Source organism: Apodemus sylvaticus, chromosome 9 (assembly GCF_947179515.1).
Source record: "Apodemus sylvaticus chromosome 9, mApoSyl1.1, whole genome shotgun sequence".
NCBI classification, from domain to species: Eukaryota; Metazoa; Chordata; class Mammalia; order Rodentia; family Muridae; genus Apodemus; species Apodemus sylvaticus.
In genome coordinates, this window is record NC_067480.1 from 37958109 (window position 1) to 37983876 (window position 25768).

General features: G+C 49.3%; 3 protein-coding genes across 6 annotated transcripts in view; 2 read left to right on the forward strand and 1 right to left on the reverse strand.

The window, feature by feature from the left end:
- The first annotated feature begins 11027 nt into the window (after nt 1–11027).
- On the forward strand, nt 11028–14713 carry Tuba4a (tubulin alpha 4a). The gene is made up of 4 exons (XM_052192361.1): nt 11028–11130; nt 12863–13085; nt 13308–13456; nt 13675–14713. Exons 1-4 carry the CDS (start codon nt 11128–11130, stop codon nt 14644–14646), a joined length of 1347 nt encoding a protein of 448 aa, XP_052048321.1. The 5' UTR covers nt 11028–11127; the 3' UTR covers nt 14647–14713.
- A 1319-nt stretch (nt 14714–16032) lies between these two features.
- Stk16 (serine/threonine kinase 16) lies at nt 16033–19302 on the reverse strand. 3 transcript variants are annotated; one of them, XM_052192362.1, is made up of 8 exons: nt 19101–19300; nt 18712–18886; nt 17961–18220; nt 17548–17681; nt 17273–17393; nt 17051–17146; nt 16567–16688; nt 16033–16461 (listed from the first exon to the last, which is right to left on the reverse strand). In XM_052192362.1, exons 1-8 carry the CDS (start codon nt 19134–19136, stop codon nt 16323–16325), a joined length of 1083 nt encoding a protein of 360 aa, XP_052048322.1. In that variant the 5' UTR covers nt 19137–19300; the 3' UTR covers nt 16033–16322. The 3 variants fall into 3 exon arrangements, with proteins under 3 accessions (XP_052048322.1, XP_052048324.1, XP_052048323.1); XM_052192363.1 differs by having other exon boundaries at nt 16329–16484; nt 19101–19302; XM_052192364.1 differs by lacking the exon at nt 19101–19300 and having other exon boundaries at nt 17961–18180; nt 18712–18880.
- Nucleotides 19303–19357: 55 nt separating this feature from the next.
- Glb1l (galactosidase beta 1 like) overlaps nt 19358–25768 on the forward strand; it is an 11190-nt gene continuing 4779 nt past the window's right edge. The window contains exons 1-5 of one of the 2 annotated variants that reach the window (XM_052192359.1): nt 19358–19535; nt 20658–20765; nt 20932–21098; nt 21319–21469; nt 21779–21839. In XM_052192359.1, coding sequence (XP_052048319.1) covers nt 20721–20765; nt 20932–21098; nt 21319–21469; nt 21779–21839 — 424 coding nt within the window. In that variant the 5' untranslated portion in view covers nt 19358–19535; nt 20658–20720. Of the gene's footprint in view, nt 19536–20384; nt 20766–20931; nt 21099–21318; nt 21470–21778; nt 21840–25768 lie in introns of those variants that run through there. The other variant, XM_052192360.1, reaches the window with a different exon arrangement.

Consider the following 25768-nt stretch of genomic DNA (forward strand, 5'->3'; position numbering starts at 1 on the left):
TCCACCCCCCTTTCCTTCTGTGTCTGTTCTGTAGTTGAAAGTGGAGGATCATGGGATTGCTCTCCTTGCCCCACCCCCTGGAGCTAAGCTTTTCCCGACAGCCTTGAGGGCTGTGCCAGAGCTCTGGGGGAAACAGATGTGGGCAGATCTAAACTTCTAGTGCCTGTCTTGGTGACTAAGCACCCTGGGGAGGGACAGGAGAGGATCCAATGGGTCTGGTAGCGTGCGATAGTCACCCATCTACGTTCAGAAAGAAATGGGAGCCAACGGTGAGGAAAGCAAGAGAAAATAACACGGAGATAATGACAGCGGGGGCGGGGGTGCGAGGGGAGGAACGCTCACACCAAGTTTGGGGTGATGGATCTTTCTGGCAGGAGAAAGTGAGACAACTGGAGGCTTGGTGGCCAGCGCTGGTTATGTCACTCCTTGTACTTTATTCCATGTGGGGGTTTTTTGCCGTTACTCTGTCGTTTCATCGTTTGTGTTTGTCATTGCTGTTGGTGAACTCAGGACCTCACACACGCTCAGCACCTGCCCCATCTCTATAACTTCATTCTCTATCCTTAAAAAATTAGTTTGGTGGTGGTGGCACACGCCTTTAGTGCCAGCCCTCGGGAGACAGAGGCAGGAGGATCTCTGTAAGTTCAAAGCCAGGCTGGTCTACAGAGTGAGTTCCAGGACAGAGGCAGGAGGATCTCTGTAAGTTCAAAGCCAGGCCGGTCTACAGAGTGAGTTCCAGGACATCCAGGGCTACAGACAAACCCTGTCTTAGGGGAGAGAAAAAAAATGAGACAAAGCCACACTGAGTTGACTGCAATGGTTTTGAATTTACGACTTTCCCACCTCAACCTCTCAGATAGCTGGAGTTCTGGGCCTATGGCACCGTGCCTGGCTGATATTTTGTAACATTTAATGAGGATGTTTTATTCATAAGCCTAACATACCACTGACTTTTAAAATATGACCTAAGAACCTTGATTTATGATTTTTAGACGAATGGGATTTATCCAGACATCTGAGAGCTAGAGTGCCTCTATTTCTTTTTTTCTTTTCTTTTCTTTCTTTTTTCTTCATCTTTTTTTTTTTAAGGTTTTTCAAGACTTGGTTTCTCTTTGTAGCCCTGACTATCCAGGAACTCACTCTGTAGACCAGGCTGGCCTCAAACTCAGAAATCCTCCTGCCTCTGCCTCCCAAGTGCTAGGATTAAAGGCATGCGCCACCACTGCCTGGAGCCTATATTTCTTATATAGGAATCTTAACCTTCGTGTTGATATCCTCCTTGTAAAATATAGGTGATAATAAGAGCCCTCTCCTGGGATAAATGACTCTGAGAGTCAAATGAAAAAATTCTTAAGGGATTGGGGCGATGGCTTAGTGGTTAAGAGCACCGACTGCTCTTCCAGAAGACCTGAGTTCAATTCCCAGAGACCACATGGTGGCTCACAAGCATCTGTAATGAGATCTGATGCCTTTTTCTGGTGTGTCTGAAGACAGGGACAGTGTACTCACATATATAAAATAAATAAATGAATCTTAAAAAAAAAAAAAGACTACTTAAAAGCTGCCTATCCCATTGCCTGACATACACATGGTGGGGGGGGGGGGGCAGCGCGTTCGTGCATATTGGAACCTCCTCAGCCTCCCGTGTCATGATAAAAGAAGATAATGAGTTGATCTTGGAGAGATTTAGACATTCAAAGACTCAAGAACTCCCCAGGTATGGGAGAGAGGGAGCCTGATTTGCCTGGCCCAGTGTCTGGCAAAACCAGAAGCCTCCCTGAGCCTACTCAGGCTCTGTCCATGAAATTAGACACAGTTCTGGCCTGAGGAGTCAGCAACCTACACAGGATATCTGGCTTCTCAGAGGACAATGCTCCACGCTGTGAGGCAGCAGGTTTTGGAACAAAGAACTCACCTCAGGAGACATGTTTTTTTTTTTTTTCACCTGAGCTTCCTGGGTTCCTATTTCTGTAAACATGGTAGAATCTCCTACCCAGAAGGCTTTGTAGCCCTGTTTGGTTCCCATTACATAAGCACTAATTAGAAGCCACATACTGCCTTCTAGAACCAAGTTCTTCTTCAGGACAATCCCCTTAGCTAAGTGCCTCCCCCAACCCACCCTCCACAGTGCAGGAAACTGACTCTCAGAAAGGTTAGGCAGCTTTCCCAAGGTCGTGAGCAAAAGCAGACATACTCCGAGCAGGGACAGTCTGGCTCCAGCCATGCCCTTAACTGTCGTTCTATCTGCCCCAGTGGAGAGACCGGTGAAGATATCCAATGTGCCTGGCCGGTGTACGACGCAGCCCAACAAATGCAGACAGGCTCCTTCCACCTTCTCTCTCTCTCTCTCTCTCTCTCTCTCTCTCTCTCCCTTTCTCCTGCCACTAAGTAGCTGAAGTGGGAGGTCAGTCAAAGGTGTGACCCCCCCACGACCAAGACGTGAGTGGCAGCGTGTAGAAGAACATCTCTCCAAAGCTGTCCTTTGACAGATAAAAGAAGGGAACACTGGGCGCCAGCAGTTTGCATCACTCAATGGATGCAGGGTACGAAGATTCAGTCCGAATGAAGGAGCTGCACTTTCTGTTCGAATGCCTGTGCTCTCCCTGTTAATGTTACCATGAGTTCAGAGCCCTTGAATGGCCCTGCCCTTGAGCCTAGCTCCTGCCTCTTCTCTGCTCTACTTCCTGTACATGTTCCCCTGTTCCAGCAAATACATATGGAAGCCTCACCCAAATTTAACATCGCTTCACCACATGCTATAGCCCCCATGAACATCTGGACTCCCACGTTTCTTTTGCCCTGGATCTACTGGGCTCCCCAACCCTGCCTCCCATGCAGGCTGGCCAGGAAGGCCTGGAGTCTGATGCCTGTGTGTCTGCCACTAGGCTAGGTAAATCTGTGAGAGACCTACTCCTGATCTCTCTGTCCTCTCTTTGTGGCTCTCAATAGGAAACATTAAATACATACATGCATACATACATGCATACATACATACATACATACATACCAAAAAAATATATAAAAAGTCCACTGTGTCCCAGGAAAGCTAGCCTATTGACTGTTATAAGAACAGCAGCTAAGCACCCAAGAGCCCAGTCTTGGTTCAAACAGGGATGCTGGGTGAGATGGGCAAGACTAGGATCCGGGCTGGCATCTGTTGCCAGTCACACAAGCCCATTTCCCGGCTGACCCTCGGGGCCGGCAGAGGATTTTGAAATCGAGCCCCCAGAGGAACACCTCCTTCTCCTGTGGTTGGCAAGTGCAGACAGTGGCGTGGGGGTGGGATTAAGATGATGTTTGCAGCAATCCAGAAATAACGAATCCTCGGAGCAAGAGATAAATCCTAGGGCATTCTGGGTAGAAACACAGCATGTCATGAAATACAGGGGACCAGAGTCTAAGAAAGCCCATGTCTAAGACTTTCAGGTCTAAGACCTTCTTTTGCCCTGGGCTTTCTCATCCATCCAATCTGAAGGAGTGAGAAGAGTTTCTCCAAGGGGGAAAACCTTCATCAATGTTGGCCAGAATTGCTGCTGCTCTCCACTAGTCAGGCAAGATGACAGGTGTGTTTAATTCATTGTTTTCATTTGTTTGCTCGTTTGCTTGCTTTTGAGATCGGGCCTCACGGTGTAGTTCTGGCTGACTAGAACTCACGAGAGTCCTGACCTTGACCTCAGAGACCCGCCTGAGCTAAATCTGTAGGCGTGACCACCACACTTAGCTTTTGCTTCATCATTTGTAATGTTGCTCTGCCCTTGTGGACTTCAATTCCCTCAGTGGCTTTGCAAAGGAGACCAGATGGTCCTTGCTCTCCCAGAACGAAGAAAAGGAAAATGAAGTCTCCAGTGTTCTGCCCAAGGTCACATGGGGATTCATTAGTGGTGAAATTAAGATTCTTCTGAGACTCCACTCAGCCTCTTACACACAGCAGTGTTTGTAACCGCTCTACTTCGTTATATATGTGGGTATATACCTTCTTGAAAGCATATACCTCCCCACCTGCATTTCTTTATCTCCTTCCTCTCCAGTCTGAATTGCATGGCCAGTCAAAATCACTCCCTTCATACCTCTAATCCCCCTTCAGCCTTCTCATTTCTCTAACCATGAGCCTGTTAAACCATGCCGTCACCAACTGAATGGTTCCTGTAGGGAAACCCGCAACCTTACTCACCAACACATTCAATTTCAACAGACCCCGGGTGTTATCTGGCATTTCTTCAGCTAGTCCTCCAGATAGAAGCACAGATAGGAATAGGTTGTCACTAAGGCTAAAAGTACACCAGTCAGCAATCCTGCCCTGAAATCAGTGGCTAATGGGAAATTCTAGCTACTGTGCCCAATGGTAGGAAACATATTTTGAGATAGAAGCTTTCTCAGAGACTCTCTTTACCACAAAGGTGAGGAAAATCTCCCAGAATCTCCAGGTGACTAACCTACCACCTGTGTCATGGATCTGGACTGAAATCTTCAAAGCCAGAATTTTCTTTGTTTCTTTGTTTCTTTTTGGTTTTGGGGATTTGGTTTTTTTCAAGACAGGGTTTCTCTGTATAGCCCTGGCTGTCCTGGAACTCACTCTGTAGACCAGACTGGCCTCGAACTCAGAAATCCAACTGCCTCTGCCTCCCAAGTGCTGGGATTAAAGGCGTGCGCCACCACCGCCCAGCGTTTCTTTCTTTCTTTCTTTCTTTCTTTCTTTCTTTCTTTCTTTCTTTCTTTCTTTCTTCTTTCTTCCTTCCCCCTCCCTCTCTCCCTCTCTCCCTTTTTCTTTTTTTTCTAGTCTAATTGGCAAAGAGAGGAGACATGGGTTATGAAAATACTCAAGAGTGGTGAGAGAAACCTCATGCTGAATTGGTCTACAGAAAAGCCAGAGGCTTCAGGAATTATTAACCAGATAGATGGAAGCAGAGCAAGCAGGTCTTCTAGGCCCAAATCTCACGTCTGTATTCCTTTAAAAAAAAAAAAAAGATTTATTTATTTATTATATGTTAGTATACTGCAGCTGTCCTCCGACACCCCAGAAGAGGGCGTCAGATCTCATTACAGATGGTTGTGAGCCACCGTGTGGTTGCTGGGATTTGAACTCAGGACCTTTGGAAGAACAGCCAGTGCTCTTAACTGCTGAGCCATCTCTCCAGCTCCATGTGTATATCCCTTAAACTAGATATCTAAAATTGGCTTAGTCACCACGAACTCTATTATCCAAATGTTAGGTAGGTGTAAAACAGTTTAAAGATGCTAAGGGGTTTTTGTTTTGCTTTGTGCTGAGATGGGGGTCTTTCTTGCTGTGTTACACAAGGTTGTCCTAGAATTCACTATGTAACCAAAGTTGACCTCAAATTCCCTATCCTTCCTCAACCTCTCTAGTGCTGGGATTACAAGTATGTGCCACCATGCTTGGCCAGAGACTGAATTTTTTTTTTAGCATATGATAGTATCTAAGTTATAAGAGAGTCAATATTGTTCATTCCTTTAACAAGTATGATTGGATAGTTATTACATGCCAAAATACTGGCAAAAGCTCTGCACTAGGAGTACAGTAGCAGACAAGAAGTCTTTATAAGGAACTCGTATGTTCTTCCTTGGGGAAGACAGTAAATAGACATAAAACTCAAAGGGCCAACGAGATGGCTCAGCAGATAAAAGTGCTTGCAGAACAAACCTGATGACATGAGTTTGACCCCAAGATCCCAAGACCCCAAGATCCCAAAAACAAACAAAAAAAGAACCAAAAACCAAAAAACAAAAACAAAAAAAGAACAGTCAAGCAAGACTTTCTTTTTTTCTTTTCTTCTCCTTTTTTTTTTTTTGTTTTTTTTTTTTTTTTTTGTTTTTTGTTTTTTGTTTTTTGTTTTTCGAGACAGGGTTTCTCTGTATAGCCCTAGCTTTCCTGTAACTCACTCTGTATACCAGGCTGGCCTCAAATTCAGAAATCCTCCTGCCTCAGCCTCCCAAGTGCTGGGATTACAGGCGTGTGCCACCACTTTCTAGACAGTAATAAGCCTCCTGTGTTCAAAGAAAAGGAAGGTGGGAGGGAAAGACTAGAGCAAGATGAACTCCCAGAGCAGAAAACGCCTCAGAGGCTTTCTGTTTCAGGGGCAGAGGCCAGCACATTTGTGTTCTGAGCTCAGCGACCACAGCTGTGTGCAGAACAGGCTATAGGGAGCCAAAGCAGACCACAGCCCTGCTTGGGGGGCGGGGGGGGGGGGGCTTTTCACACACACAGGGAAAAGGGGACTATGGCTTGGCCTAATGGTGTAGCGTGAGGAGATGAGTCTAGCTCCCTCTAAGAGGGTCGGTGGCCCTCACAAGCAGCCCTGCCTGCCCATCCCAAGTCCTTAGCCAGCTTCTCTTTAAGTATTCACCTTTGCAACTGTTCAGGCCCAGGGGCAAGTCCAGACACCCCTAGATCTCTCCCTCCTCTCTCTCACAGGTTGGTTGTGGAAAGGACTGTTGAGACATAACAAGGTCTGCTAACCTGTCTCTCCCCATCCCTTCCTTTTTTTATTTTTCTTGCAGGGGGATTGCTTTAAGGAAAGAGTTTTCTCTCAGATGAAAAGAGATAGAAGACATCTTTCTCCTTCCCTGCCTTAATACAGCATCATATGAGGCCATGACACTGAGGTGGCCGTTTTGTGATCATGAGGGAAAATGTCATCAGTCTGCTGATGCCAGCAGAGAAAGCTGGAAATACTGGAGTTATTGGTGTCGTCAGCCCTACGCCGACTTCTAACAGGGTAATGAATATCTGTATTGTTTAAGTCACAACTAGGCATGGATTCCACTATTTGCAGCCAAAAACAATTCTAATAAAAGAGTAGGAAGGAAGGCCAGGTATAAAGGCTTACACCTGTAACCCCAGACATTGGGTCTCACAAAAAGAGAGACAAAAAGAGACAGTGTGAGCTTGGATATGCTCGCCCCAGGGAGTGGCTCTATTGGAAGGTGTGGCCTTGTTGGAGGAAGTCTGTCACTCTGGGGATGGGCTTGGAGATCTCCCTCCTAGATACCTGAGCATGCCCAGTCTGTTCCTGGCTTCCTTTAGATAAAGACGTAGACCCCCTCAGCTCCTCCTGCACCATGCCTGCCTGGATGCTGCCATGCTTCTGCTTTGATGACAAGGGACTGAACCTCTGAACCTGTAAGCCAGCCCCAATTAAATGTGGACTTTTATAAAACTTGCCTTGATCATGGTGTCTGTTTACAGCAGTAAAACCCTAAAACAGACAGATAGAGAAGGGGTTGGGGAAGGGGAGTATAAGGTTTTCCCTTCACTACTGTGTGAGCGTGCAATGCAGTTCTTTCTGTAAACACCTAGAAATGTTACAGTTCGTATGCAATGAATATTCAATAATCCCAGAGTAGATTTACAATAATGAAAGCTCCAGCTGATTGTGCCGGCACTCACTCAGGAGGCTAAGGCCAGAGGACCAGGAGCTCAAGGTCAGTCTGGGTTACACAAGGTGATCCCATCTCAACTAACAACAACAACAATAACAACAATAATAGTTCATAAAGTACCATAGTCACGAGCTCCAGGGGTTGGAAGTGGATATGGGGAGCATGGCATTACTCTGCCTACCACAGTTGTCAACTGGGAACACCGGCCTGGAAAGAATTCCTGGAACGAGAGTAGATTTGACACCTGAGATTTCATACGACTGCCGAGGAGAGCAGAGGAACCCAAGGAGACAGGCTGTCTCAGACAGGCCCGTTTGTAAGGCTGACACCTGGGACTCTGGTTCTCGATGTTCTCAGCGAACAGTGGGTGGATCTAGAAGGATCGCTGCACACAGACTGTGTAAGCAATGTGGCTTGTGCCAAATACTCACTTTCCACTATCATTTGGAGATTTTGGTAAATGCCGGGTGGAGGTGCTTAGACAAGCCTCCGGGAAAATCTCCAGTGGGTTTCCATAGGTACTGTATCTCTGAGACTTGGGTCTGGAAACCTGACCAAGTTGAGTGAATGAAGACAGACAGACACACACACATACACAGAGAAAATCTAGGGTGGCAGGGCAGTGGTGGTATACACCTTTAATCTCAGCACTTGGGAAGCAGAAGCAGGTGGATTTCTGAGTTCGAAGCCAGCCTGGTCTACTGAGTGAGTTTCACAACAGCCAGGGCTACACAGAGAAACCCTGTCTCTAAAAACCAAAAGAAAAAAGAAGAAAATCTAGGGTCAGGTGGACCATGAGCACTGTGACAGAGACTGACTAACCACAGAAAGAACTAGAACCTGAGCACATTTATTATGTCCAGCACAGGCAGAGGGGTTAGAACCTGTAGGGGAGCAGGCTCGGGCCTATAAGCACCCAGGGAAGCTGTGCTTGCTACTTTGGCCTATGGTTCATCATCATTCATGCTTGGACCAGAAAGGAAGGCTTTGCTCTTCCTAGCCCGACCTTAGAAAGTGTTGGTGCTTTCCTATGGGACTGAGGTGTTGGTCCCTGTCATGGCTGAACCCATGTCAAAAATACACACTGGCTCAGGGTGTCTTTCACCCTTTACATGTTCACTTGGGTCTTCTTTGGCTCCCTACACACATGGACAGAAATACTGCAGGGAAATGTTCTTATGATTAAAGGAAGAGCATGCTTTGCACGAACCCTGATGGGAGTTAAAAGGCATGAACTTCCCCCAACCCACCTGCGCCCTTCCCCTCTGGACCCAGTTGTCCATCATTACTACATAACAGCAATCACCCTTAGCCTTGAGCACAAGTGTTAGTACCGAGACCTGTGACATCACATAGGTGACAGTGAACACAGCGGACCTATAGGCCTGCTGCCAAGGCAACAGCCACCATATTCCCAGAGTTCAATAGGCCTACCTCTACCTGTAATTATGTCATTGCAGCCCGCATTGCATCTCTGCTGTGCCTCTGCGGCCCTGCGCAGCATGCAGGCAGGCAGGCAACCTTTGAGAAAAAACAAGTATGTTTTTTCTCAAAGGGACTCTTCTGATGTGGAGGTGACTTGGAGGATTTGAAGTCCCTTGATCTTTTCATATGCTAATTACCATGAAGTTCCAAACAAAATCTTTCTTCTTTTGCTTGCTTTTTGCAAAACAAAAGTTGCTAGGGTCTGAACTAGGGGTCTTGCACAAGCCAAGCGAGGTCTCTACCACTAAGCCGAACCACTAGCAACATAAAACATTTCAGAGAGGGACTTTGGTTTCTATCGGTGGCTCAGTTGCAACTCCCTGAGGGCCCCATCTCTGAAGTCCAACAGTTCTTTGAATGAATACACATGCTTATCAAATGTGCTAAGTACCATGCTAAGAACTGGGGACCCAAAGAAGAATGTAGCACAGCCCGCCCTTGCCTTGATTCACAAACACTACAGCAAACACTGGTGTGCTGTGCATATACTGAGTGTGAGTGGAAACTGTGGAGTCTCGGGTGGATCCCTACACATTGCTCTGCTGGGTGTGCACACAGTCCTGAGCCTGTCTCACGACTGAAGTGGTCACCTCCATTTTACAAAGGAACTGAATCCGAAGGCCAAACAGGTTTAGAGCTTTGCCTGATTAATTCAGATCTTTTCTATTCCTTCCGCTGTGTGGGTTCATAGGACAGGAGAAGGTCTTCGGAGTAGCCACTGTGTCCTATGATCAAGACTCCTTCCTTTGCCCAAACCATGACCCGTGTTTACAAGCAGCTTAGCCAAATGCTCTCGTCCATTTTCTTTTTACGTAGGAGCCCCTCTCCCCACCTTGGTGCTAGGGATTGAACCCAGAATTTCACAAATGATGACAAGCTGCCAACTGAACTACACACTCGGGCCTCTCCCAACGAACCTTAATTCTCCTAATCAGATGTCAAGGACTAGAAAGATCTTGTGAAGTGTATTGTATTCTTTTCTATGTCTTCTCTAAGTCAAATGTCACTAGCTACTTTGTTGATAGAAAGTCTGCCACTGCTGTATATATGTCACTAGCTACTTTGTTGATAGAAAGTCTGCCACCGCTGTATATATTACTACCGCATTGTGTTACATTGACAAACAGCTCTGTCCCTGAGAAGAGAATGAGAGCAAACTCTGGTGAAATCTTTTTCAAGAGATGCCTAGGCCGGGAGTCAGAGTTCTTATGTCCATGAAAACCAGCACCTGGGCTCCTCCTGAGGGATTTTTTTTTTTTTCCGGTGGGAGTGATGTATGTCTGAGAAAGCTTAAATAGTTTTTAGAAAGACCTGTCCTAGTACGAAATGGAAATGAAACGTAGAAAGGTGGAATCTCTTTGGCTGTACAAGCCAAGAACTCAGTGACGCTAAGTCACTTGCCCAAGGTTGCATAGCGCCGTCCAGATGCTGTTCCAGGGGCTCCAGGTTCTGTGCCCCGACCGCAGGTCGTGGCTAGGCGGTCGTGGCGGTTGCTCACTAATAGTGACGGCGCTAATGACGGAGTCTCTGACCAGTGAGTGGCCGGTGAAAGGTGGCAGATTCTCGCGTCGGCCCTCACAGATTGGCTGCGCCGCTCGGCTTTGAGGGACAGTCTACGGGATCGGCACCCTGGGGCTCAGGCTCTGTAGTTCTAGGTCCTCGGCCTCCCACAGGTGTGGGCGGAAGCCTGCCAACTCGGCCGGGGACCAGCAGGCGGCGGTCTGCTGTAAGGGGGTCTCGGGCGACCAGTCCCAGCTGCCCAACCCGCCCGAGCCTGGGAGGCGACGCTGGGACGACAGCGGAGAAGGCCGGGGACAGCCGCTTTTGAAGGATTGCTTAAGCTTCATCCGCCCTAAATCGGAACACCTGCACCATGGGCGTCTGCATGACGCAGGAGCAATCGAGACACGCTCTGTCACCGCACCCTGCGTCTCCGCTTCGGACCTTCGGAATCCGGGGCGTGGGCTCAAAACTAGGAACGAATATGGGCCGCAGCTTCTAAGCCAAACCCGACAGGTGAGGGAATCCGGAGCGGTAAGGGGAGGGGATCCGATTAGGCTTCACTCCTGGTGGCCACCTATCCAGACGGGGGTGTAGTCTTTAGGCCACCCCGCCCCATGATGGGCGGGCTGAGCGCGCAGGTCCCGCCTCCTGTCTATAAGAGTGGTGCGGCACTGCAGCTCCGCAGATCTCACCGAGACCCGTGACCCCGACTCTACGTGAGACGTACAGCCCAAACTCATCATGGTGAGTGAGGCCCCACCGGAATCTCTCTGGTCCTGTAAATAAATACCTCGCTCCTCTGGGGAACCTTTCTCTAGAGATGCTGAGGACCCTTTCCTTAGCATTCCGAGTCTCCAGGAGATGTAAGAGTTTTGCACTTCCCCCACCTCTCCTGGTGACTTTGGCCTAGTGTGTTGACCACCTTCAGAAGCTGAGGACTGAGGGGGAGGGTGTTTCACTAGCAGAGAGGAGCCCTCCTGTAGTGTCCTCCTTGCCCTACCAAGCAGGCATCTGCGCCCCAACCCTCCTGAGGGGAGTCACGAGGTCCTGCACCCAGTGCTCTCCTGGGGCGGCAGAAGACCTGCTCGGCTGCCCCCGCCACCCAATACCCCCTGAGTGAGTCCCTGGAACTGACCGAACACGTGCTTGGCGCCGGTTGGTGTAAGGGTTACTTAGTACCGCACCCCGTCTTCCTCTACACCCCCCCACATGACTCAGCACCCCCTCCTGAGCCAGGAGGGGTGGCGGGAATGGGGTTCGGTCTCGGGAGGCCACCGGGCCCCTCCTACCCGAGTGCGGGTGCTCGGAGGACAGGCAGAGACAGCTGGCGCTGATCGACAGCGCCGGCCGAGGCCAGGTTGGCGGGGGAAGGGAAAGAGGTGTATGAAGGGGGGTTGTATTTATAGCCCGGAGCGGGGGCAGAAACCCAATCTGAGCTTTCAGCTGGGAAGTAACTGGAAAGACTCCAGTGGGAGAGCAGACGTAGGACCCAGGTACAGATGGCATTCCCCTGGCCTTGTGCAGCAAGGCGGGTTTCCTTAAGGGCCTCCTAGCAGGTTCCACTTCCTTTTCTGGGTATTTTGAAATTGTCGTGCCCCACCCTGCCCCCACACGCCATTTGGTAGTGGAAAGGGAGGCGCGCAGGTCCTACAGACCTGGGTGTTGCAGGGGTTAAATTATGGACCACCTAGATGGAGCCTTAAGTTACCAGCGCTCCAGTATGTATACCTACCTGTATAGCCTGCCCCGCTTACCGCTGCTATTTCCATGCGGGCTGAGGCGAGGATGGAAGTGGTGAAGCAATGCGTGCGGGGGTGGAGGTGGGGAGAGCAGCCAGATGGGATTGATCCCTCAGGGCCAGATGGAATTTATAGTGGAGGTTCCCAGCATCCTGAAGGCCAGAATGATCAGTTGATACCAGATGGGAGGTCGAGACACCTCTTTGCCCACAGGAAGGAAGGGGAGTGGGTTGTGAGACATTTTAGTCTTCTAGGCTAAGATTAACCAGGTAGGAAGCTGCTGGCTATAAACTGTAAACCGTATTTCTAGAAGCTGCAGGCACTAGAAGCCACTGGGAAGTCTGTCGCTCTGTGTGTATCCCTCTCTGTCGCTGACTTTCTCTCCCTGCGCCTCCATTATAACTGCAGGAGCCTGCCTGTCTGTGTACACGTCCTCTCTGTCTTCTCTGGGTATCCTGTGGATGTAACAGGATTATACCAGCTCTCACTTGATAAATTCTCCACTGAGAAGTAGGCTAAGGGGTTGGTCTGCACTGCTGGCTGCCTCCAATCTGGGGAGCCCTGTGCTGAGGAGACCGGAGAGGCTGCCAGCTGCTTCTGAGCTCTGTGAGCCCCAACCTTACCATACTTTTACCAACTGAATAATCTCAGCTAATAGGCAAGAGGGTGGGAAGAACCTAAGGAGGTGGGTAGTTGTGGACGGGGACTTATGCTGTGACCTTCTCTGTATTCCTCAGCGTGAGTGCATTTCAGTCCATGTGGGGCAGGCAGGAGTCCAGATGGGCAATGCCTGCTGGGAGCTCTACTGTCTGGAACATGGGATTCAGCCTGATGGGCAGATGCCCAGTGATAAGACCATTGGTGGAGGGGACGACTCCTTCACCACCTTCTTCTGTGAAACTGGAGCTGGAAAACATGTGCCTCGGGCGGTCTTTGTGGATTTGGAGCCTACTGTAATTGGTGAGCAGGGGGCTTCCCTTTTGGGGAAGGTGGAGAGGAGAGTGTCTCTTGAAGAACGTTTTGACTGGGTTTTCGTGATCTTTGAAGCCTCTTGGTTGTATTTGAAGCTAGAGCTGGACGCTGACCCCGTCATCTGGCTTCAGCTGCCACTCTGTGGGTGGGAGAAGGAAGGAGCACACTCTTGTGGTTATTGCCCTGGCAATGTGATATACGGTCTTTCAGATGAGATCCGGAACGGCCCATACCGCCAGCTCTTCCACCCAGAGCAGCTTATCACTGGGAAAGAAGATGCGGCCAACAACTACGCCCGTGGTCACTACACCATTGGCAAGGAGATCATCGACCCAGTGCTGGACCGGATCCGCAAGCTGGTGAGACTACAGCCTGGCAAGGGGGGACCTTTGGGCACCGAGCTCAGGAAAAGTGTCTTTTCAGATCCATTTCTAGGATCATCACTAGCTGTGTTTTAGAATTTGATGTTGTTAGGGGACAATCAGTCTTTGCCCTGTGATACTTTAGACCTTATAAAACTAGGAAATCCCTCAGGCCTTTCCCCTGCCTCTATTGCTCTTTCTTCCTTGCCTTTCAGTCTGATCAGTGCACAGGACTTCAGGGCTTCCTAGTATTCCACAGCTTTGGAGGAGGCACTGGCTCCGGCTTCACCTCTCTGCTGATGGAGCGGCTTTCCGTTGACTACGGCAAGAAGTCCAAGCTGGAGTTCTCCATCTACCCAGCCCCACAAGTGTCCACGGCTGTGGTGGAGCCCTACAACTCCATCCTGACCACCCACACCACCCTGGAACACTCGGACTGTGCCTTCATGGTGGACAACGAGGCCATTTATGACATCTGTCGCCGTAACCTGGATATTGAGCGCCCAACCTATACCAACCTCAATCGCCTCATCAGCCAAATTGTCTCCTCCATCACAGCTTCCTTGCGCTTTGATGGGGCCCTCAATGTGGACCTGACAGAGTTCCAGACCAACCTGGTACCCTACCCTCGCATCCACTTCCCCTTGGCTACCTATGCACCAGTCATTTCTGCAGAGAAGGCCTACCATGAGCAGCTGTCAGTGGCAGAGATCACCAATGCCTGTTTTGAGCCTGCCAACCAGATGGTGAAATGTGACCCTCGGCATGGCAAGTATATGGCCTGCTGCCTGCTGTACCGTGGCGATGTGGTGCCCAAGGATGTGAACGCTGCCATCGCTGCCATCAAGACGAAGCGCAGCATCCAGTTTGTGGACTGGTGCCCCACGGGCTTCAAGGTTGGTATCAACTACCAGCCACCCACTGTGGTGCCTGGGGGTGACCTGGCCAAGGTGCAGCGTGCAGTGTGCATGCTGAGCAACACAACTGCCATTGCTGAAGCCTGGGCCCGCCTGGACCACAAGTTTGACTTGATGTATGCCAAGAGGGCTTTTGTACACTGGTATGTGGGTGAGGGAATGGAGGAGGGGGAGTTCTCTGAGGCTCGAGAAGATATGGCTGCCCTGGAAAAAGATTATGAGGAAGTAGGCATCGACTCCTATGAGGACGAGGATGAGGGAGAAGAATAGACAGCTACTTGGAGCCTGTTCACTGTGTTTATTGCAAAATCCTTTCGAAATAAACAGTCTCCTTGCATGGTTTCTTGTCCCCTTTGTAACTGCTTGAGCTGCTGCTTGCTGCCCCCCCCCCTTCTGCTTTGGCTGCTACCTCCTGCTGTTTGCTGCTTGTCACCTTTTATTTTACCTTTAAGTGGCTGAAGGTAAGACTTGCCAAGGGACCTCACTGAGCCCTGAGAGTCTGAACCTAAGGACTTGGATGTAAGGTCCTAAGGACGCCCAGGATAGGAGAGAAACAAGGACCCAATCCTGGACCTGTCTGTCTAGCTACAAGCTATCACAAGATGCAAGTCTTCACTTTTCGAGATGTCTGATAGATTGTGTTGATGGTTGGACTACTTACTCTCCTTGCTGCTGCTTCACTCAACAGTTCTAGAAGCAAGGCTTGGCCCAGGCTTCGTTGAACACTGAGGATTTGGGAATGGGGGCTGGGCGGGGCCCAAAGTTCCTGGGCATACAGCCACCTCACAGACTTGGGGGAAGGGCAGGACCAAGGGCACTCTCCTAGTTGTTTGTGCCATTGCACCTCTGGCAGCTTTGCATAGCTTTGTCTGTCTTGCTTTCTGGGGCTGGAGCTGTGCTATTAAAAGTCAGGTCATCTCCCCTCTGTTTGTGCTTTCTTTTGGCCTCAGCCTCTGCTCAGGGTAGAAGCCTCCTGCCTGGACCCTAGGGATAAATTATACTTCACTAATAGGCACCCTAGGACTCCTGTTGACGTCAGCACGTAGGGGTGGACATGGCTTGGGGGAGGAAGCTTCAAACTCCAGAACAGGAGTACCAACCCTGCCCTTGCCTCCCCTCCCTGGTGATTCAGGGAAGCAGTGCCCTTCCCTGAGGAACGGCAGGGTGCCTGTTTACTCAGCAAATGAGGCAGGAAGTGGCTGCTGGATACTGCCACGGGCCACGGCCTCATCAATTATTAACCATATGTGAGCTAGACTAGTCAGGGAGACTGGAAAAATGGCTGCCAGCTTCACTCCCTTTGCCCTCTGCTGAAGGGAGAAGACCTGGTATGCGTCCACCCAGAGGGCATGGACCTGGCAAACCTGCTGAGCTGGGCTGGTCTAAGCTACCCACCCTCGGAATGAATTGACAGAACTAGTTGAGTGTGCTTTCAAGGGGACCCTGGTCCCACTTCTTGGCACAGACAAACCAGCTCAAGCTGGAAGCTCTCTCGTTTTGACTAAGGCAAGCTTAAAAGACCTGCTTGCTGCCAAGCTGCCAGAACCCAAGAAGCAGATCGGCCTCACGACACACCAGTCCTTCTGGCCAGGAGATTCCCTTGAAGTAGCAACCAGAGTTCATGCTTTTCCCCCAGACACACTGACCTAAAATACACACGGTCTGCTTTCACTTTATTCTTTTATATATTCTCCTCCTGCTCCCAGATCCGGAAGCAGAACATGATGTGTGCCCAGCAGCCCAGCTTTGAGGCACATTTTGCTTCATTTTCCCCCAACTTCCCCTAGGCAGGCTCCTTGCCCAAGTATTGGTAAGAGAGCAGAATACTCAAGGACCCCCATCCTTGGCCCTAGCCGTGAGAGCCACCCTAGGTAGAACGGAAGGAGTTCCAAAGCTGCTGAAAGCTGCTTCAAGGTCGTCCTCCCAACACGCTCACCGAGATTTGGTCAGATATGGGTGGTGTGCTGGCCAGGAGCTGGAGGCTGCAATGCCTCCAACTGACTGAGGAGGACAGGGACATGAGGACGCCGCTGGGGGTCCACAGTCATCATGGAAGCCAACAGCTGTCGCAGTGCTGAAGAGTGCCTGTGGGAGGGGAGGGCAGAGGGCTGGAGCACACCTAAACTGCTGAGTCCAACCTGGCTGGATCTAAGAAGGGTCTACAATGCTGGGGTGCCTCTCGGTGCTCACCTGGGGCTTTGTGGGATGCTAAGTTCATTCTGCACAGCAAGGGCCACACTGTCACCCTTCTGGAACACCATATCGTAAGGGCCTTCCCCAAACATCATGGCATAAAGCACACAGCCTAGGGACTGAGCATAATTTGGTTAGTTCCTGGAAGGTCAAAAATGGCATCTCTCTCCTTATTGCTACAGTAAAAGGAGATCATGCAAGCTAAATATATGCCAACCTGGCCCAGAGGAACCATGTTAGCAGGAGGGAGGCCTGTGTGGCCCCGGCTTAACTAGTGTCTCTGGCAATTCAGCCACAGCAATGCATGGCTTCCCGAGAACAGTAGCAGTAATGGTTGCCAGGAAGGAAGTAGACGGGTATGGAGACATACTGTGGTTCCGGGCTCCAAGCAACAGAAACCAAAGGTCTCCTTCCCTTTACTCCAAGATAGTTACAAGTCCACACCCTTCCCCACCCAGGTTCCCACCCACATGCTCCTCACCCAGACATCAGTCCGCTCATCGATGACACAGTGGCTTTGCACAGAAAAAAGTTCAGGTGCTCGGTAGGAGATGGTGCACCGCTGGGCTGCCCAGTCCTGGAACAGTGTCCCCAGAGCTCAAAAGTGGAGCACAAGCCATATCACGTGACTAAATCGGTGCATGCATCAGAATGATTTGGGGATGGGGAGGAGATGGCCAAAGAAACCTGGAGACTCTCTTACCTGTAGAGCCAGGGCCTGACGAGAGCCCTCCACTTGAATGCATGCTTGACTCATAGAACCCAAGTCCATTAAAACTGGCTGCCCCTCATCACCAAGCAAAATATTGGTGGGCTTCAGGTCCCTGGAGGGAAGTGAAAATGACCTAAAGGCATCCTGGGCAGGGAAGCCGGTACCCCAGGGAGCAGCACGAAGAGTGCAGAGAACCCCAATTCTCTTGGCACTGCTCTTCCCCATGGCTTAAGTGCATAGCCCCCCACCCCCCCACCCCCACTGACCTGTGTGCATAACCTTTGGCATGAATGGCCTCAAGGCCTCTGCAGATACCCAGCAACAACGGAAGGATCTGGTCTTCAGTCAGGAAGTTGCCTTGGTCCTTCAGCCTTTCTATCTCATTCCACAGTGTACCTCTCTACAACACAAGTTTCCCTGTATTGAGACATTTTCCAAGCCTCTGCTTCTCAGGACCCTTATTTTGTGTCAAAATCTGTGCACCCCTTTTCCACATACACACTTACTGATCACTGGGGGCTTTGTGTGATGTCAAGTTCATAGGGGACCCTGTGGTCCTCTGAGGCCCAATTTAAAGTGGCCAAAACCAGGGCATGTGTTCCTAGCATGCTTCTGTTTGACTGCCCACAGAGCCCTTGGTGGGTTGTGCAATACTACTATCCCCTCATGTCTCTCTGACCTTGAAGAAGGGCAGCAGTAGCCAGGCTTCATGCTTAGCACCTCGCTCCTTCAGAGAGTAAGCCATGAGGCGAAGGATGTTTGGATGCTGAAAGAGGCGGTGCATGTCCGCCTCTCGTTGGGCCTCTTCCTGGTCCTGCTGCTCATGACACAGGATTCGCTTCAGGGCGTAGAAGTGTCCATCATGTAAGCCCTCCACCAGGTCCACATAGCTGAACCCACTGTAGGCCAAAGGGGTCAGTGAAGGACCATGGTCATCTCCTACATAGTGTGGACCCAGGGGAATTCCCTTAGGGAGGGGTGCCTCTCAAACGGAGTAGAAACCCTCCCACCACGTAGCTCTCATATAATTTCAAGACAGTAGGGTCTGTGCTCCTCAAGAGCAGGGGCCCAGAAATCACTGAGGTTCTTTGGCCTGAGAATAAGTTGTTCAATTAATTTCAAGTAGCAATCAAAATTTGGTAAGTCCTCACGAGCCAGGTACTGGGTGACATGTTTTAAAGAATATACCATCTCACTTAGTTCTCATAAGTCCCTCAATGAGACATTATAATCATCTCCGTTTAAGCAGAAGAAACCACAGTTTACTTAAGGTCACACAACGTAGATTTAGGAGGCCAGAGTCTAGAATCCACTTCTTGACCCATTCAGCTAACCGGTCAGGTGAGGTAGAATCTAAGGCTAACACTCTTGCATCTCTATCACTGTCCCTAAATGATCTGCATCTAGCTAAGTGACTTCCAAACACTCACCCCTCCCCCAGTTTCTGGATGAAGAGGTAACGCTTATTGTCAATGATGACAGTTCCCCGGGAGCAGACACACAGTGCGTGGCCCATAACGTCTCAGTCATCCTCTTCAAGGATGGTCTTTCTTCCAGGGAGAGTGGGCTCTTCCAGGCGATGGGTTGGGGTCCCGGCGGATCATGCTGGAATGAAAACAGCAGGTCGCGGGTCGAGAGGGATCCAGACAGCCACCGAGGTACCAACCAGGAGAGCTCAGGCTCACCTCCCAGATCCCATATTCGCGTCTAAATAAAACAGGCCCTGGCGACTCCAGCGCTAAGAAGGCTGAGTTCTGGCACCCCAAAGCCTCAGGCCACGCTGCGTCTTACCAGGCCGCTTCCTTCAACCCCGGCCCACCTTCGGCCAGGTCCAGCTCTCACACCCGTCAGGCATGGGGTGGCAGCGCAGGAGGTGCGGGACCCGAGCCCAGCTCTGACCGAGTCCACCCTCCGTCGCTCAGGATCGAGCACAGGGTCTGCCAAGAAAAACTCCAACTCCGACCTAGCTCGGGCCTGAGCATAGAGCCAGGGACCGGAAGCCACGGTGACATCATCAGTCCGCGTCGAAGCAACGGCCCGCTGTATCCTAGCAACAAGAGGCGGCAAGAGGATGTGGGGACCCGGAAGTGAGAGGCCGGGGCCCGGCTAGACCTGGGGTGGATTGGTTTCTATATCTCGCTGAGGGTTCCCACTTGGCCTTCAGTAAAGGTCAAGACGCAGGGACTTGTACCAAAGGGGAGCAAAACAGGGCTCTGCCCGAGGCTCCTAGGACCTCTGTCTCCCAATGTCGGAGGTAGGAGGCCTTATAGTTCCCGCGCGCTGGAGTTAGAAAGTGGCTTACTACAATCTAGCTTGGAGTAGGGACCAGAGAAGGGCTGGTGCTGACCCTTAGATGCCTGGAGGTCTGACCCCTTAATACTTTCAGGGGTCTGGCCTGTATTCCACTGCCTGAGCTTAGGGTCGGAGTGTGCCCTTGAACTAGAGTGCCAGTTTCTAAATCTGGTCCTAACAGTCTCCTAGCTGTGTGACCTCCAGCAAGTTATTCAGTCTTTCAGATCCTCTCTTTTCCCAGGTGTACGACAGTACCTACGGCTAAGTGTTGTGAATTACCGAGGCCAAACTGTCCAATCCCAACTCTACTGAACTAGTTGTGACTTTGAACAGCCACTTAATATTTCCAACCTTCATTTTCCTCGTGTGTAATATGAGAAAGAGAATTATTTTATGGGTTGTTTCAAAATTAAATGACATGTCTTTTGTACAGTTTTTGAAACATAGCCTTCAATGTGTGTCAATAAATAGAAATAATAGTATTTTTCTGCCCTGATCTTCAAATCCATAGCTGTGAAGGCAGGAGAAATAGAACATTTAAACTTCTAAGCCTTCGTGCTATGTAGTTTGCTTCACATCTCTTGCCTAGATAGACAGGATATACTGGAAAGGGGTGTACCTCCCAAAAAGATAGTGACCAGGACAGGCTCCTTATAACCCCTTTCCACAGTCAGGATCACCATGAAAATTTTCTGTTTTCCACTGTTTCTGAATCCGTTTTAACCCTACTGCTACCAGGCATATAGATTTAACCTGATATGTGCCGGATCCTTTGCTAGTCATGAAGATTTTAAGACGCCCTACCGGCTCCCCCCCCTCCCCCGAGAGTTCAGTGTAGAAGAGCAGGTTTGTTAAAGCACAGACTCTAATTCTGTAGGTTTTGGGTAGGACACGAGGTTTTGCGTTTCTAACAAGCTCCCAGGTGATGCTCATGGTGCTGATTCCGGTTCAGCACTTCGAGAAGTTAATAAATAGAGGATTTTACAAATTAGTGGACTGTGGATGGCTACAGGCAAAGTCCGGGTTAATGGCTTGAAAACTTGAGGTGGTCTCCGCCCCTTTGCTTGATGAGGTTCCCTCCCAGGAATCCAACACGTGACGGGTGGGAAAGCCCTCACCGAATAGAAGAACTTTGTAAGCTCCAAAGATGACACCCGGCCTGCTGCTTGTGATCCTCATGCTGCTGTCCCAGGTAAACAGAGAGGGTCAGACCACCTGTCTGGGTGTGGGGAGAAGAAAACAGATCCCGCAGTGGAGAAAAGGTTAACTACGGACAAGGCCAGTTTTATCTCTTAAGCCCTTGGCACACACTGACCCTTACTCCAGACCTCTGCTGAGGCAGGCTTTCTCCCTTGCAGGGAGAAGCTCGCTCCTTCGTAGTGGATCGGGAACACGACAGATTCCTCCTGGACGGAGTCCCGTTCCGCTACGTTTCCGGCAGCCTGCACTACTTTCGTGTACCGCGGGTTCTTTGGGCCGACCGGCTTCTCAAGATGCACTTGAGCGGCCTCAACGCTGTGCAGTTGTAAGAAGTGCTCGCGAGAGCTTTGTGGAAGCGAGGTTTACTCTTCCTTAGAACGGGGTTCCCCAGGAAAACTGACTTGGGTTTGAAAAGGGTTTGAGCTCCAGGACTCCTCAGGCAAGGGTGAGAAAGGGCGGCCCAGAACCTCTTTCTAGCTGCTTCTCTGCAAGTTCTGAGTCTCCTAGGGAAACCTTTGGGTCTTGTTAACATCTTACTTTCTTAGTTACGTGCCCTGGAATTACCATGAACCCGAGCCCGGGATCTATAACTTCAATGGCAGTCGGGACCTCATTGCTTTTCTGAAAGAGACAGCTAAAGCAAACCTGTTGGTCATTCTGAGACCAGGACCTTACATCTGTGCTGAGTGGGAGATGGTGAGTTAGTTGGGAGAAGGGCAGAGTCAAAGGTGAAGTTCCTGTGCCTGTGGGTTTCAACCCCTTTCTGCCCACCCTCTGGGGGCCATTTCCAGCGCTATACTCAACTCCCTCCTTACCTCCCCAGCTGTACTGCAAAACAAAACCTGTCTGTAGCTCAAGAGGTGGCTTATCCTGTAATCCCAGAATTTAGGAGGTTGAGACAATAAGACTGAAGCTAGCCTGGGCTACAGAGTGAAACCCTATGTCAAAGCAAAACAAAAACAAACCCCCTGCCTGCTCATGTGTTACCTTTATGTTTTTCTTAAGGGAGGTCTCCCATCTTGGTTGCTTCGAAACCCTAATATTCTCCTGAGAACCTCAGATCCTGGTGAGTTGAGACAACAGATTTGAATGCCTGAACCAGAGGCCGCCCCTCATTTAGAGGCCATGCATTTATTCTTTCCTTCGTGTCTAGTGGGATGCTAGAAACTGGGAACTTAAAGACCTAGTTCCTGTGCAAAATAAAACTTAAGAGTAGTGTGAACTGCAGAGCAGGCATGTGATGTACACCTATAACCCCAGCGCTGATACGGTAGACATGGGAGCATCCAGAGCGCTAGATCGTCCTCCACTATGTAGAAAGTTAGAAGCCAGCCTGGGCTACAAGAGACCTTGTATCACATTAAAGGAAAAAAGAAAGTGGGACAAACAAAGACAGTTGTTTTTTCAAAGCTATAAATAAGATTATATACTGCAACTATACTGTACAAAAGCCATATAAATAAGGAGTTGAAATAATGAATAACAAGGGAAGAATTGAGGATAGTGAGTAGTGAGAAGAGGCTCTGAGAAGGTAACGTTCTAGTTAGCTTCAGTGGAAGAGAAAGCACTGATTGAAAAGTATGGCTGAATGGTCCATCCCTGGGATGTCCATGGCGGGATGTCAGCAAGGAGAACAGTTTGGCCGGAGCAGTAGTCAGGGAGGCAGGATTGTGACAGGGAACTAGAGCTGAGGTAATTTTGCAAATGGTAGAGGCCCTTGCAGTCCTGTGATGGAGCTTTGTGATTTAATTCCAGTCACAGTAGAAAACCACTGGACAATTTCCCCAGAAATAAGCCACAGCTGGATTTGCTTAAATATCACTTCAACCTGGATGCAACTGGGTTAAAGACAGCAAGCGTGAGGAAGTAAAGGGAGAGGATGTCGGTGCTTAAGTACAGTGATAGCAGTGAAGTGGGAAGAAGAGGCAGACCTAAGAGATAGCTTGGGGGCAAGGGTAACAAGACTTGTGGACACATTTTTAGTGGATGAGGAGGCCAGGTGGCGGGCCATTGGTAGGAAAAGAAAGGAACCAACTTTCTGACCAGTCAAGACCATTTGCTGAGGAGAATGGAAGAGGCTGAAGATGCAGATGACTGGGCATTTAACACGTGACCAGCATGCAATCTGTTTTGTTCCAGTGACCTCCCAGTTGTACATCTGTGATCTGGCGGGCCTCACACTCTTGACTAGTCAGCAGCACTGGACACCCTGTCTTTGAAATACATTCTTCTAACCAAGCATGGTGGTGCATGGCTGAATCTCAACATTAGGGAAACTGAGGCAAGGTGGTCCAGAGTTCAGGGCAGCCTGAACTATACAGTGAAACTATCTCAGGAAAACAAAACACAAAGCTCGCATAAGCTTTCTGACATCCGGTCACAGTCTGTTTTCCCCTTTCCCTTTCCTCTAAGGCCTGGACTGTCCCAGGACTCCGTCCTTGGATATATCTCGTTATGAATTTTGTTCTCTAGGTTATTTCATCAATTTATGTGGTAGATTTAACCTGTGTTGACCCCCAAATATGTATCCCTCTCCTAGGAAGTTTTCCATGGCTTCTCCACACATACCAAACTCCTATGTTGCTTCTCTATTTAGACAAATAGAAGGTGCAATGATATAAACCGAGATCCAGGCACAGCTTTTCAAAGCAGCTACTTGTTTCCAAAGTTCCCCCATCTCAGCACCCTGCACACTGCGGTGTGACCCTTCACACTTCTCCTATCCCTCTCTCTCCGCTCACCCTACTTTGGTCCATCAGAAAATCCTGTCAGCGTGACTCTCAACATTGAATTGAACTATTTCTGGTCACTTCTGCTGCCACCTACTGGTGTGAACCTCCCCTTGCTGTCATCTTAACAGCATCATTTCTCTTCCTAGTTGGCCTTCCTCCCATCTAGTCTGCTCTTAGCATAGCAACTACTGGGCTTCTACAAGAGCAGTTTAAACATCCGTCTCGGGTCGAGTCATACCTCCCTGATAAACTCTCATCGCATTCAATATGAGCCACATACTCAGCCTCCCAGGCCCTGGGCCTGGCTCCCTGGTATCTGCTGCTGCCTGCTTCCTTGGCCCCGGCCGTACTGCTCTCTCTGCTGTTCTTCATCAGCCTCGGTGTCGAAGGCATTTGCATGTGGTACTTCTGCACCTCCTCTGCAGAAATCACCATCGCTGATAATTCCAGCCAGCCACCATCTAAATTTTAAGCACTCCATACTGAATCTATTGCATGCCTCCTTTCCTGCCTTGTTCTTCTTGTCCCTAACACACTGTGTAGTTTCTCTCATATATTTATTGTCTGCCTCCACTCGAGAAAGAACCCTTCTATTCAGCTAGGACAGTGCTTGAAGCAGAGTCACCCATGCATATTTGTTGAGTGAATAAAAATGGTTTCATATGTGCTTGGGTGGGCCTCTTTTATGTAAAACATAAGAAAAATAATTGGGCTGGAGAGATGGCTCAGTGGTTAAGAGTACTGGCTGCTCTTCCGAAGGTCTTGAGTTCAAATCCCAGAAACCACATGGTGGCTCACAACCATCTGTAATGAGATCTGATACTCTCTTTTCTGGTGTCTACAGTGTACTTATATATAATAAATAAATAAATCTTTTTTTTTAAAAAAAAGAAGAAAAATAATTAAATGATTTAAGATTTTTAAAAATTGAGCTGGGCATGGTGGTGTATGCCTTTAGTGTGCTTGGGTGGCAGAGGCAAGCAAATTTCTGTGAGTTCGAGGTCAACCTGGTATACATTAGGAAGTTCTAGGTCAGTCCAGTCTGGGTTACCTTTTGAGACCTTTTTCTTTTTTCTTTTTCCCCCAAACAAAAAAGAAATAATACTTATGAGGTATGTCAACAGGCAAAACTACTTGCTTCCAAACCTAATAACCTGAGTTTGGTGCCCTAGGATTCCTGTGGTGAAAGGGGAGAACCACCTTCTGAAAGTTGTCTTCTGACTTCTACAAGCTTGCCATGGTTTGAATGCACATACACATGCTAAATAAATGTAATTTTAAACTTCTTTTAAGAATTTAAAAATGAGCGGGGCAGTGATGGCGCACACCTTTAATCCCAGCACCTGGGAGGCAGAGGCAAGTGGATTTCTGAGTTCAAGGCCAGCCTGGTCTACAGAGTGAGTTCCAGGACAGGCAGGGCTACACAGAGAAACCCTGTCTCAAACAACCAAAAGAATAAATAAATAAATAAAAATGAGTCAGGCACGCCTTTGATCCCAGCACTCGGGAGCAGAGGTAGGCAGAACTCTGCAAGTTTGAGGTCAGCCTGGTGTACAAAGCAAGTACTGGACAGCTAAGGATAACAAACAATTCAAAAATGGTCAGAAGGTGGTGGCACACACTTTTAATCCTAGCACTCTGGAGGCAGAGGCAACTGGATCTCTTGAGTTCCAGGCCAGCCTGATTACAGAGTGATTTCCAAGACAGCCAGGGCCACATGGAGAAACCTTGTCTCAAAAACACAAAAGCCGGGCAGTGGTGGCCTTTATCCCAGCACTTGGGAGGCAGAGGCAGGCAAATTTCTGAGTTCAAGGCCAGCCTAGTCTACAGAGTGAGTTCCAGGACAAGCCAGGGCTACACAGAGAAATCCTGTCTTGAAAAAACAACAACAAAAACAAAATATAATTTTTAAATGTCCTTTAAAATACCTTTCACTGAGTCTGCCCAGAGACTCTGCTGTTTCCTAAGCGTTGTCCTCTGGTGGTCAGGGATACTCCAACAGCAGTGGGTCCTGCCGTTCGTGCAGCAGCTAAAGACAGACTTACAAGTACTATTTGTAGTGCAGCAGCTAAAGACAGACTTACAAGTACTATTTGTAAAGCTCTTAGAAGATCCCACTTAAAGTGAGACTGTAACTAAAGGATCCATTCTTATCTGGGACTATAGAGGTTTGTTTGTTTGTTTGTTTGTTTGTTTGAGACAGGTTCTCTTGTAGTCCAGGCTAGCCTGGGGTGCAACCTTGTTGCTATTAGAACTCCTTGTT

What these genes read in the sequence shown, in the direction of transcription:
- Tuba4a (XM_052192361.1), top strand. An exon ending in TTTGGAGCCTACTGTAATTG is followed by an intron (nt 13,086 to 13,307) that starts GTGAGCAGGGGG and finishes ACGGTCTTTCAG; the next exon opens with ATGAGATCCGGAACGGCCCA. An exon ending in TGGACCGGATCCGCAAGCTG is followed by an intron (nt 13,457 to 13,674) that starts GTGAGACTACAG and finishes CTTGCCTTTCAG; the next exon opens with TCTGATCAGTGCACAGGACT.
- Stk16 (XM_052192362.1), bottom strand. Translation starts at nt 19,136, where the DNA reads ATGCCTGACGGGTGTGAGAGCTGGACCTGGCCGAAG. An exon ending in AGAGCTGGACCTGGCCGAAG is followed by an intron (nt 18,887 to 19,100) that starts GTGGGCCGGGGT and finishes TTTTCATTCCAG; the next exon opens with CATGATCCGCCGGGACCCCA. An exon ending in ATGAGCGGACTGATGTCTGG is followed by an intron (nt 16,689 to 17,050) that starts GTGAGGAGCATG and finishes AATTATGCTCAG; the next exon opens with TCCCTAGGCTGTGTGCTTTA.